Genomic DNA, 13,835 nt, shown 5'->3' on the forward strand with positions numbered 1-13,835 from the left:
ATTATGTATCTTTCCATTGCCCTTTGGGTCACCTGAAATTCTGATTCTTAAGAAAGCTTGGCATTCTGAGATTGGCAGCTGCATTCACATGGAGAATACTGATGTTAAAAAGATGAGGTTTGTACAGCAGGGAGTGGCTTGGGATCACCAAAAGCACCAAACAATTTCCTTAAAACATTCCTGCTATTACCAGATGGTCCATCAAAGTTATCTCCTGTATTCCTATTCATATTATAGCAAATTTAAATCTCTAGACTTCTCTGTTGATACATAGGATGGATCTCCACCTGTGAAGCAATTTGGGGCTGTCACATCTATGTGGTAAATATGAGACTTTGGCTCAAAGGTTGACTAATAACTGGCTCAAGAACCAGAGGAACTAATTCAAATTCCAACTCTGAGACTTCCTACCTGAACTTGGGCAAATTTTCTAACTCACTGGGCCTCAGTTTCCTCTTCTATATAAGGCTTCTCTACAAGAGGGTTTCTAAGATCCCTCGAGCTCTAGATCTATGAATTCATAGTGATATTCGCTGCCATGTCAGGAAGGTAACAGGTATACATGGAAGTCAATTTGCTGTGTTATAAACTCAGCCAAGTCTGGGATGGGCCATCAAGACCTGGTCCCTCCTTGATGGCTGCCCACTGAGGAAGGAAGAGTAAATCACAGAGACCCAGCTGGCCGTGTTGGAAGCTAGTGGCCAGTTATTTGATCTGGCAATGGAGTGGTGTTTAGATATCCCATCATAGAGTAGACATAACCCTACTTTCTTAAGCTTAAGTTTGAGGAGAGCAAGCTCTGGCAGGCTGGACACTCAGCTGAAAAGACAGGCCTGGTGACTTCTGAGTCCATGGTTCAACATCCAGTTCAACTGCTCATCACAAGCAAATCAGCCACCAGATAACAATTATTTTTTCTAATTTTCTTTGGTCTAAAGCAACTCTTAAAACATCTAATTAGGCTGGGGGGGGGGAGGAGAGGAGGGTGTGATGTACAACAGTCAATGGAGAGTCAATGGATTTTATCTCATGGAATCACAGATTCTTTAAAGTAATGATGATGTAGTTGAGGGGCTGCTTTGGAATATAATCTGAAGTAATATTTTTTCCTATAAAAAGTGGGTTGGAAGGGATGAAATGTTGATTAAATTTTGCTAAAAACAATGACTCAATGGGAATAAGATCTTTACTGATCATCACCATGAGTTGATTCTAAAGTCAATGAAATGACTCTGAATGCCTCTGCTTGCTACAGGATCATTTTTTGTTGGGAAGTGGAAAGAATAATTTCATCCTTCCTTGTATGCCTTTTTTTTTTTTAAAGACAAGGTCATTCAAGTCATTCCAAATTTTTAAAAAGGCTTTAAGAGAATCTATTACTGTAGGTACCTGGACAAGTAGCCAGGAGGCCTGGATTTAGTTCTGATCTCTGAAATATTGTTTATTACATTGGATTTATGATATAGTTAAGCTGCAATTATTAGTTGCTAAAGTCATACTTACTGGGGGACTTTGCATAACAAAAACATATAAAATAGTTTCCATTTTATGGGATTTAACCTCTTTAGGACTTAGCTTCCTTCTTTATAAAGGAGGCCTGGATAATCTTTAATATCCCTTCCCAGCTTTGACAGTCTTTGTTCTAAGGTCTCTTCCAGTTTTAATCTTACAATCTCTATGTCTCAAAGCATAAGTTAAGTACTAACAAGATTCAAATGCCTGATGACTGGTAACAAGTCATGAGGATCTTCTACTAAGGTGAGGCAGGAACTGTGATCTCTCTCAATAGACAGAATAAACCCACATAGCAAAAATCAAATTCTTGAAGAATTTAAGCATGAATGGTCAAAAAAACCCCTCAGAATTCTTGTATTTATTCCTTTATGACATTATTAGTCACACTTAAGATTTATCTTGTACTCTGTCCTTGGGAAAGAATATAACCTCCAATGATAACATTTTTTTTCCATGAGAAAACAGATGATATACAGTTTTTTTTTGTTTTGTTTTGTTTTGCCAGGCAGTGGGGTTAAGTGGCTTGCCCAAAGTCACACAGCTAGGTAATTACTAAGTGTCTGAGGCCAGATTTGAACTCAGGGACTCCTGACTCCAGGGCGGGTGCTCTATCCACTGTGCACACCACTGAGCTGCCCCATGATATATAGTTTTAAGGAATTTATTATGACAAAAAAAAAGTGGAGGAGACCTCCTGTAACATCATTGGTTTTAATATTTATTATAGTACAGGAAAAAAAAACTATCAAATTTTTCTGGTCCTAGATTTCATCTAACATACTATCTATTTCCTGTTATATTCCCTTCTCCAAATATCTCCTTAATCCTGCCTGACCTCCTGACACCTCCTCCCTGCCTTTGAATCTACTATGTCTGGAAGCTTCCAGGCCAAAAACTTACATTTTCCTGGTTGATTGGTACCTCTCTACTTATGATCTTAAGGAGTTGGAAACCTTTGAATCCATTTAGTGAGATTCCTTTCCTCCCTCTAAAATACTTTGACATCTTTGATCCAGGAACTGCCAGGAGGACCTAGCGCTACCCCAAATGTGATGCTGGGACATGGGTATTGAGTATCCATGGTACTGAGTCAGAATCTATTAACCCTTCCAAACAGCTGGCAATCAAGAGCTGTCTGAGTTGCTATGGAGTATGTATGGGCACAGGAGGTGGATCCTCTTGTGAAGAAAAGACAATCATGCCTCAGGCTCCTAGAGACCAAAGAAACTGGTTGCTTCTGTTCCCTGTCTCTTATTGCTGTGCTTATTGTGTGTGTTTTCAAAAAGGACTATAACAGAGAGGTGATGCCATGATAAGTGCATGAATTGGATTTAAATGAGAAAGAGCTGTGCAAAGTCATCAGCTTCACTTTTTCCTCCAGAGCCATTTGGGTCCAGTGGCCAGATATGGATCAGGACAACTGGAGAAGGCCTTGCCCCTTACAAGTCTTGGGAAAGTATTTGTTCTGGCTCCAATGTGAGGGAGTGACCCTCTTTGGGAGGTGTCAGGGACTCCCTAGAAATCTTCTTTTGTTGTCCTCTATGTAATCAGAGGATCATATATCTGAAGTTAGAAATATAGAGACCCCAGAAGTCAGATAAAGAAACTGAGTCTCAGGGAAGTGATGACTTGTCCTAAGTCAGACAATTTGTATCAGAGCCAGGATTTGAATCTGGATCCTCTGACTCCAGTCTTATTCTCTCCATGACTGTACCATGCTGACTTCTTCAAGTTTCTCTAGTTAAATCATATGGCCTTCCTTTTTAGACCTTTTCTTAAATATATCAAATGAAAAGGCTCATTGCTTTCAGCACTGATTGAATTATCAAATTCTACTGCAAAGCCTTTTTAGTCCCAGCAGAGGATTTTTGACAATATTAGACTAGACAACAAAGAATTTGAAAAGCAAATAGCTAAATAGCTATCACTGACCATTTTCTCCTACCCCCATCACATTATATAGTCCCTGAAGCCAAATATAAATTATTTTCGGGTTATTCTTTTAAAAATTATTCACATCTATTTTTTATTCTATTTGTCCAGAATACTGAGAGAGAACTGGTTGTTATATTTTTTTCGCCTTATCAAGAGTTGTCTAATCATTTCAACCATTTCTATGGAGTAAGTGTGATGCACTGATGAGAATAGTTTCAATGAGCAAGAGGAGATCTGGATAACAAGCCAAACTCCTAAGGAAGCAAGGGGCTTCCAGGCAGAGCTTTGCCAGCAAGATGCCCAAACAGAAGAAGGAAAAGGAAACAAGGAAATGAGATGGGGCATTTCTTCTTTTGCATTTCTGTTCCTTCCTTATAGGCAGGTAATCTGGCTTACCTCTCCCTTTCGGGTACAGGCAATGGCATTAGATAATAGAGGAGAGGAGCCAAAAAAAAAAAAAAGGCAAGGGGGAACAACATTTTGTTATGAGTAAAAATATAGGCAGATGGAAACACATGCCTAAAACATTTACCAAAACAGGAGAGGCTTACCCCAAAGGGCTCTCACTAAATTATAAAACTTGTCTAAGGAGCCTTCTCCAAAGAGTAAAGGACAGAGACCTGATGTAGCAGCCCTAGGAGGAAGGAGCCTAATAATGAGCTTCAGGAGGGCATTTTAAGTCCCTGTGCTAGAATCTGGGTTTTAGGCATCTTGAGGTTGTATTGTGGCTTTTATGCAGGGACAACTGAGTGATTTATTGTTTACTGAATGGGGGAAGTGCTCTGCAGACCTATTTCAATAAAACAATGGATTATAAATGCCTCTGGCAATCTGGCAGTAATGGTAATCAACAAAACATGTTACACTAAATGCTACATAATAAATTGACTGTAATAAACTCATAATTATTCTACTGGCTACATTTCAAAGTTAGCACGAGAAAAATAAAAACACAAGTATTGGCCTAGCATTCACATTGGAGGGCTCTGGGCTCATCCAATTAGCTGCCAACAGCTGCTCCTGAGGTAGTTGGACCCTTGGTTCAATTGGGGAGGGAGGCATTTACTGAGCTGGGAGCTAAAGGATGGGCTTTTTAAAGCCTTAGAATGAAGATACGAAACCAGCTCTCCATCCTGGCTAGTTGAGTGAGTTCATACTACAAGGAGCTCTCCAGTACACAATCAACTAACTGCAAAAAATTTTCCAGTGAGGAAAGAACTGTTCTAGATATTCAACAATCAGTTATTATATTGTTATTATTATTAATGCTAATCATATTGAAATTAATAATAGATCAAATTGTTAGAATTGCTCTGCAAGACAGGTATACTGCTTCAAGAATTATCCCCACATTTTATAGATGAGAAAACTGAAGGAAAAAAACTGATTTGTTAAAAATGTACAGCTCAAAGCTGTCAGATCTGGGATTCAAATTCAGGTATGCTGCCCATAGTAGATCCAGTGCCATTCTATATCACCACAGGGCCTCATGCTGTTCAAGTTACCACACTGTATTAAAGGAAGTGTCTCAGAAACCAATGAAGGACGATTATTACTTTTTAAAGAGAAATATTTGGCCTAATTTGGGATTGAGGCAGGGAAGGTAACAAAAACCCAATCCATAAGAAATCTGCTGATGAGTTAGGTGTGGGACAGACCTGATTGTGATGCAGCATTTGAATCTAGAGCTCTTCCTTTGTAGACTGGGCACAGTACCACAGACCATGGCCATGCCAACACCCTTGATTCTGCTGCCTTTGGGCTTCTGCCTTTGGTCCCCATGGGGACCAAACAGGAACTAGCCCCTGCCCTAACCAGCCTGTAGGACTCTACAGGTAACTAAGGATTTTATGGAGTTTTACCAGAGAAACAAGAGTCACAGAAATTACCCTCAAATTATGGTTCCTCAAGTCTCACTGATGAACTCAGGAGAAAGAAGGGTGGGTAATATGGATTTCCTATAGGCTTCCCAAATGCAAACTCCTCTTCCTTTCAGTCCCTTTCTTTTTAATTTCTCTCTAGGAAACCTAAGGCTTTCATCCCAAGCATGTATGCTTAGGGTCACATAAGTTCAGGGAATAACTTTTTTTTTTTTTAGGTTTTTACAAGGCAAATGGGGTTAAGTGGCTTGCCCAAGGCCACACAGCTAGGTAATTATCAAGTGTCTGAAACTGCATTTGAACCCAGGTACTCCTGACTCCAGGGCCGGTGCTTTATCCACTACACCACTTAGCCACCCAGGGAATAACTTCTAAGACTTATAATTAATGGAACTTTATGTTCCATCAAAAAACCATAGAAACTTAAATGATTCCCCAGGACAATGGCAGGGGCTAGAAGTCACTCAATTTCACATTTCTGTTTTAATGGCAAAAAAGAGGAGTTTTTGCATGAAAATCATTTGATTAAAGTGTAAAAATCTCAAAGGAAATAATAATAATACTAATTTAAAAAGTGGGAGGAAGGGGGCCAGATCTCAAACTTCATTACAAAGCAGTATTCATTAAAACAATTTGATACTGGTTAAAAAATAAAGAGATTGATCAGTGGAAAAGATTAGTTTCACAAGATACAGAAACAAATGAAACTGATGTAGTAGTGCTTGATAAACCAACGACCATAGCTATTGGGATAGATTCATTATTTGACAAAAACCAGTGAAAAAGATGGCAAAAGTCTGAATCAGACTAACAGTTCAGTCATATTCCATGATAAAACTCCAAATGGATACATGACTTAGATAAAAAAGTCACAAATTAAAGTAATAAGGGATTTTTTTTCAGGCAGATGAACAAGAAAAGACCAAAAAGGGGTGAAAATGATTGCAAGAGAAAATTATCAATGTTGATTATATAAAATTAAAAAAAAAATTTGAACAAACAAAACCAATATAGCTAGAAGGGAAACAGTTAACTGGGGGCGGGGGGGGGGGAGAACCTCTGCAGTAAGTTTCTCTGATAAAGTCTAATTTCCAAAATATTTAAGGAAATGATTCAAGTTTATAAGAATGAAAATAATTCCTTTATTGATAAATGGTTGGAAGATATGGACATTTTTCAAAGGAAGACATTCAAGCTTATCAACATCTATGTGAAAAAAATGATCTAAATAACTAATTGGAGAAATGCAAATTAAAGCCACTCTGAGATTCTACCTCACACCCTGAAGGAAAAAAAATAAAAGGAAAATGACATTTGTTTGAAGGGCTGTGGGGAAACAGAAATATTAATGCTGATGATGGAACTGTGAAACTGGTCCAGTAATTATGGAAAGTATTATGCCCACAAAGTCCCTTTGACACAGTATTTAACTTAAGATATAAGAAAGAAAAAAGAAACTATACATACAAAAAATATTTATAACAATTCTTTTTTGTAATTGCAAAGAACCAGAAACTGAAGGATTACCCAACAACTAAGAACTAGCTGAACAAATTATGGTATATGAATGTAAAAGATTATCATCATCACCACAAACTTATAAAGCACCTACTATATACCAGAGCTTAAACACTTAAAAGAACTTAAAAGAACAGAAACAAAAGAGCTTAAAAGAACAGGAAAAAAAAAAAGGAACAAAAACAGAAACAAACCCCAAATATAATCTCATTTATTCTTCACAACAACCCTAGGAAGAAGGTGCTACTATTTTCTCTAATTTAACTGAGGAACCTGAGGCAAACAGAAGTAAAGTGACCTGCTGAAAGTCATACACCTAGGAAGAGTCCTAGGCAAAATCTGAACTCGGGTCTTACTATCGCCAGACTCAGGGATCCAGCTACCGCACCACCTCATTTCCCTATAAGGAATGATCAAAGTGAAGGTTTCAGAGAAATTTGGGGAAACTATATGACCTCATGTAAAGTGAGCAGAATCAGAACAAGTTATAGAAAGACAAAAATATTTTGAAGACAAGCAACTCTGAAAGACTTAAGAATTCTGATCAATGAAATGATCAACCATGATTCCAGAATATTGATGAGGAAGAACACTACCCAATTCTAAATGATAAACTCAAGTTCCAAAATGAGTTATTTATTTTTAGATGTGGTCAAGGTGAAAATTAGTTTTGCTTGACTATACATTATTTGTTAAAAAGATTTTTTCCAATGAGAGGAAGAAAAATAATGCCTAATAGGGAGGAAAAAATTGTAATAGTCCAGATGAAAATCTACTCATATTCAAATATTTAAATACTGCCTCTGATACTTAGTGTGTGACTGTGAGCAAATCACTAAACCTCTCTGAACCTCAGTCTTAACATCTCTAAAATATATAGTGCCTATGTACTTTTATGCAAATTGCTAAATCAACATTGCTTTTAAATAGAAAATATTTATTCCAAGCTACTTTACACTTTGAACAGCATCACTATCCAGGGAGAACCCTAGGGACCAAAGAATTTGCTTCTAAAATCTCAAGTTGAGGAACTTCTAAAATCTAATTGAAGTCAAGAAAAAAGGCAAGAATCAACAGTGCTGCTGAAAGCCTGGGCAAAGGTGGGCCTTACAGCTCATGAGAGCTCCCTGGAGATCTGAGAACACACATCTGACTTCTCAAGTCCAGAGAGACATGGTAATGGTGCCAAACAAGTTTGTTTGAATCCAGAAATCAGTTCTGCTTTGGGGAGCTTCATAAAGCCCCATGACAGTGTCTTGGCAGAGCCATGGTGTAGCTGATGTATGTCCCTATTGCTCGAGGATGCATCTACAGTACACTGATGCGACAATATATTTAGACAATGAAGTTTAGGTTTTACCGCCAAGTAGAATACCAAATATGGGTTTCTATAACAACATGATTCATACTGAATGGGGGCCTGTTGGTTTCTTTGTATGACCTTCTAGACAGTGTTAATAACACATGATTTATGGAAACAGCTGCAGTTTCTGGTAGGCTACATTGATCCTGCCACTCGATGTGCAAAATACACATTTAAATGCAATACCCTGTATAGGAAAACTGGATTTGTCCAAGTGGGCATTCTGGGACCACATTTAATCTCAGAAAATGCGAGTTGAAAGGAACCACAGAGGTCATCTAGTCAAAGATCAGATTGATAGATTTGGAGCTAGAAGGAAATATTCATCAAATACTTTTCTATCCTTTTGCACTTGGTACAACTATAGTTTTCACCCTCGTTTTTGTTCAATTATCCAAGTACAAGGACAGAAGTGGTTTTCTGTTCTCTCTACAAAGAATTTTTTTAAAATAATATTTTAAACTGGTTGACTCTCTTTGCAGTGTAGTCCTCTCATTGTTTATTATGCCCTTCCCTGAACCCCTCTCAGCTTGTCAATGCCACATTTTCTTTCAATGTGGAGCCTGAACTGAACCTAGTATTTCAGATCTGGTTTGACCAGAAAGACTATGGGCCTTAGTTGACTCATCTGCAAAACAGGGAAACACTATAGCAAATAGGTGTCATATGAATTAGGGTGGTATTATTATCACCAGTACATACATAGAGAATGACATGCAGGGTAATTTAAAAGAGCTATATATATGGAAAAGTAAGGAGATCTAATCCTAGAATCAGTTTAAGCCTATATAATCCCTTCCTTTTTCTGGAGATTATCTCACTCAGAAGGAGTTGGAGATGCATGGGATTCCTCATTCCTTTAAGCTTCCTTCTATATCAGGAGCATATCCCCAGAACAGCTATTTAATTACTTAATTATTCACTTTAGTGGTGAAAATCAAGAAGACACTTTGGCATTTTTTGGACAAGAAGGATCTAGGACAAATGGTCAAGAACTTAATAGCTGACTCTTCTCTTTGGAGTGAAGTTGGTTAGGCTCTGAGCCAAAGGGACACTGTATGTGTAGTATTTTGGGGAATATTATATATATTCATAATGAAAAAAGTTAAAATTATATTCCATTTCCAAGGTCTCAGGGCTTCCATAGTTGAAGAGTCTCTCAGTTGTTAATGAGGGTCTGTGCCAATAACTAGGGGGTTTTGCCCAGAACATGTTACTCATCTGGAACTGATTGATGAGTGAATCAGTGAATTCCAGATAAGAAAGGAATTTTTGTGCTTTATTCTGTTTCCCCATGTACCCTGAAGATTCCCATGATGAGACATTCTCTTCTTCTTAACCAGCTAACCGTACATTTTCATCCTAATAGCCTTTAACTCTGAGCAGTTCAGACATGAATTCTTTTGTATCATTTTTCCCTCCATGACCCAGTAGCATAGCAATAAACAGAGGCCCAGTCTACTCACATGGAAGGTGCTCACACAGCCAGCCCATAATGGCTTGCAGCTACAACCCATTTTCAATGCCACATGGACCAGATCCTGTTGCAGAATACTCAGCAGGGCTACTCAAATGCCTTTGCTGTATTATAATTTTGCTGTGTCAGACACATCTCAAAAGAACTGGGTGCATGTTTGGGACTTCTGAACCTTTGTGCTGTCTGGAGATTTTGGTTGAACCATTTATTAGTCATCTTTCACCTAAGGTGTTTTCTGGGACCAGACAGAAGAAATGAAGACTCTCTAATGTTAATTTTCTACTCATTCCCACTTTGGGAACAGTAAAAAGACTAGAGGATAGTTTTAGAATCATAAGAATGAGAGTCAAGGGACCTGGCTTAGTTACCAATGTGCTATGATACCTTAAACCAGTCATATCATTTCTTTTGGCTTTATTCTTATCTATAAAATGAAAGAATTCTTGGCTCTCCTTTCCTCTTTAGTTCAATAAGAAAATAGAAGTATAGTTTCTTTGGAAATCAACTGAAAAAACTGGAAACAAAGTAGACACCCCAAATGACTAAAGAAATTGTGTTATATGAATGTAACAGAATATTACTCCGATAAAAGAAACGATGAATGTGATAAATATAGAAAAGAATGGGAAGACTTAGACTAATGCAAAATGAAATACAAAGAACCAAGGGAAAATAATCTACACAGTGATTACAACAATGTAAAAAAAATCACTAAGCAACAGAAAAATGAATGTTGCAGAATTACAAAGAAGAAACTTGGTCCTAAGGAAGAAAAGACATGTAAAAATATCTTCCCTGATTCCTTTGCATAAGTGGAGGGTCCACAGGTGTGGATCATTCCAATATTTTTTTTCAGTATATAGTTTGGTTTTGCTGAATTTTTTCTTTTTTTTCCTTTTTTTGTATTTTAAAAAAAAATTTTATTAGAAGCAGTGGGTCTCTGGTAAGGGGGAGGAAGGAAATTTAGGTGGTACAATAACAAATTATATGGATAAAATCTTCTTTAAGAAAGAAAGTGATTTTACATATCCAAAGAAAGGAGGATCTGGGCAAAGAAAGATCTTCTAGCTGCAGAAAATTTGGGCAACTGCTAAGAGACCTTCTCCATAACCCATCTACAATTTTCAGTACATTGTGGCAAGGAAGAATGAGAAATGAAATTAGGGTTAAAGGTCACAGAATTAACACTTATTTTCCTCACCTCTCTAATACTTGGCTCCATTGAGGAAGAGTCAACTATTGATTTCACCTTTTATTCAGATTGATAACAATGAAATAGAAAAGGATTCAGATGAAGCACAGAATCTAAGGGATCCAATTAGCCAAAATATGATAGGATGTAAAGTCAAATAAGTAAGGAAGTGGATTTAAATTGACAGTGGAGGCAGAGGTGAAGGAAAGATGGGATATTCTTCCCAGATCCTGGCTTTGCCTTTTTAACCTAAAGGTTGAGATGAATTAGTCCCTTTTTCCATGAAAAATATCTCAATCTTTCGTAAGACCTTTTTACTCCTACTGAAGCCTCCTACCGGCCCTGATTTCCAATGAGCAAGTTGTAGTTGCACAAAGACAGATAAAAAAATCTGTAGGAGGTAAGCAGAATAAAGTAGAAAGGTTTCTTAAGGGGAAACTAGGTGGTACAGTAGGATAGAGCACTGACCCTGAACCTGAGATCAAATTCGATCTCAGACACTTAAGACTTACTAGCTCTGTGAACTTGAGCAAGTCACTTAACCCCATTGTCTCAAAAAAACCAAAAGAAAAGGAAAAAAGAAAGGTTCTCCAGCAAACAGATGATAATACCTTATTTTTTGCTAGCATTATTGTAGAATTAATTACTTATCACATGGAAAGAGTCTTTAGAGTATTCTTCTTCCTCTTCATAAGGCTCGGTTTCCTACTGCATTCTGTTTGCTTTAACAATCATCTAGGGGGCGGCTAGGTGGCGCAGTGGATAGAGCACTGGCCTTGGAGTCAGGAGTACCTGAGTTCAAATCTAGCCTCAGACACTTAATAATTACCTAGCCGTGTGGCCTTGGGCAAGCCACTTAACCCCATTGCCTTGCAAAATCTAATAAATAAATAAATAAATAAATAATCATCTAATGGGGACAGCTCGGTGTTGAAGTGGACAGAGCACTGACCCTGGAGTCAGGAGTACCTGAGTTCAAATATGACCTCAGACACTTAATAATTACCTAGCTGTGTGGCCTTGGGCAAGCCACTTAACCACATTTGCCTGGCAAAAAGCTTAAAAAAAACCAATCATGGTGGGCACAATTTCTAACTGTCTGGAAGATGTACTACTTTAAATAGGGCTTAGAACTGAGTGATTAAAAAGGATTCAAGGAAAAGACAATAAAGGTGTTTTAGAACCTTACAAAATTTAGGGGAAAGTACATAGTGTTCCTGCCACTGGTATCTCTCTAAACATGAGGCTAATTTCCAGAAGCTCCAGCTGTACATGGTTACACACAAAGTCAAGGAGCCTATGTGGGGAGTTCAGTGTGTGCTCTTTACCTGAGAGTTTATGTATTAAATGACTCACAGAGACCTGGCACATCCATTAAGTATTTAAAATACGCAACAAACAGCCCTAGAAATGAGAGAGCAAATACAAACAAAATTTATCATTTTGATTGGCTAAAGAAGCTACTGAAATTTATGCTAACAATTCCTAATGAAAGTAGTAACCACTGGCAAAAACAAAACCCAACAAACACCAAAAATCTATCAGGTTAAGGATATGAAATATAGGTTTTTCTGCCTGTTGATAATGAGAGCCCAAGACTATACAGAGAAATGGCTGATGGGACCACCAGGATTCCATCATCCATGAATTTGCTAGGGAGGACACTGCTGTCTTAGGCTCATGAGATTTTTAGAGCTAAGAGGAACCTAGAGAGTTGTATCTTCATCCATCCCAGTCAAATAAGCCTGTGTTACCTTAAAAAATTTTCAAAAGAGGGATTCTAGAACATTTTTAGTAATCTACTTTTAACTGCTTATCAGCCACAAAGAGTTTCCTTATACAGAAAGCCATTCTGTCTTGTTCCTCCAGTCTCTCCTTCTGTCCTCTATCTACTCTCTACATATCACTGAAGGAGAATTTTAGCTTGCTTGTCTCATCAGGCCAAATCATTCTAGTTCTCTTAACCTCTGAGGAAGGCAGAGGAAGGTTTTAAGAGTCTTCTTGTGCTTATGATGGGAGAAGAAAATTTGAGAGAATCAGAAAAATACATGCTCATCATGACAGTCACACAATAATCAGCTTTTTTTTTCCCCCCTCCTTGGAAAGTCCATTTAGACACTCACACCATCATACTGGCATCTCTCCCATTTGTAACTCTCTCCAACACTGAAAACTATTGAATTAAAGCTAGTTACCATTACATAGTGGGTAGGAGATATGGAAAATACTGGATGCTGGATATATGAACAGCAAAATTTCTGTCTCTTCCCACTCTCCCTTCTCTTCATTGAAATCTTTTGTTCTTCAGTATATGCTAGCCCTGAATATATCTATCCTATTTCATACCTGAAGGCTAGTAACAGCCTTAAACTGATCTCAAGAAAGGACTCGGTACAGTCAGAACTACTAGGAGATAATATTATAAAATATGTTAGATTTGTATTGACAAGAGAGAGATTCTGGAGCCTTTTTTTTTTTTTAGTGAAAATAATCTGTGGTTCTTAGACATGATATCTGTGAACCTAATGCGGCAGTAAAACTGTTTTCCGGAATGAAGGAAGCTAAGGACATGCCAAATGTGGTTTTTCAACTCTCTTGAATTGCTGCAGAGCCTGCTTCTCTGTAAATAGATGTTTACCTTGAGAGGCCACCAATGGGGAGGACAGGGGTACCTGGCTCTCCACTTACCCTATATACTTACCACAAGTCTCCATCTTGAATCGTCTTGTCATTGGGGGCACCAGCATGTCCATAGTGTAAAACCGCAGCATTCTCTCCACTTAAGAAAGGACAAAACAAGGGTTGTCACCATCCTATATAGGCACAGAATGGGGTAGGGTAGGGAGTGACACAGAAAGGCTCAGGAATTTCTTAATTGGGGCACTAGACAAAAATGATCACCCTGTTGATTAGGCCATACCCAATCATTTCATTTGGGTAGAAATTTCATGTGAT

At 37.9% G+C, this 13,835-nt stretch overlaps 1 protein-coding gene across 2 annotated transcripts in view; it reads right to left on the reverse strand.

Annotated features, from left to right (window-relative positions):
* Positions 1 to 13,835, reverse strand: part of PEPD (peptidase D) — a 249,686-nt gene that overhangs the window by 51,110 nt on the left and 184,741 nt on the right. For both annotated transcript variants that reach the window (XM_074211491.1, XM_074211492.1), the window contains one exon: positions 13,582 to 13,659. In XM_074211491.1, the coding sequence (XP_074067592.1) occupies positions 13,582 to 13,659 (78 nt within the window). The remainder of the gene's footprint in view (positions 1 to 13,581; positions 13,660 to 13,835) is intronic.

Source organism: Macrotis lagotis, chromosome 1 (genome assembly GCF_037893015.1).
Source record: "Macrotis lagotis isolate mMagLag1 chromosome 1, bilby.v1.9.chrom.fasta, whole genome shotgun sequence".
NCBI classification, from domain to species: domain Eukaryota; kingdom Metazoa; phylum Chordata; class Mammalia; order Peramelemorphia; family Peramelidae; genus Macrotis; species Macrotis lagotis.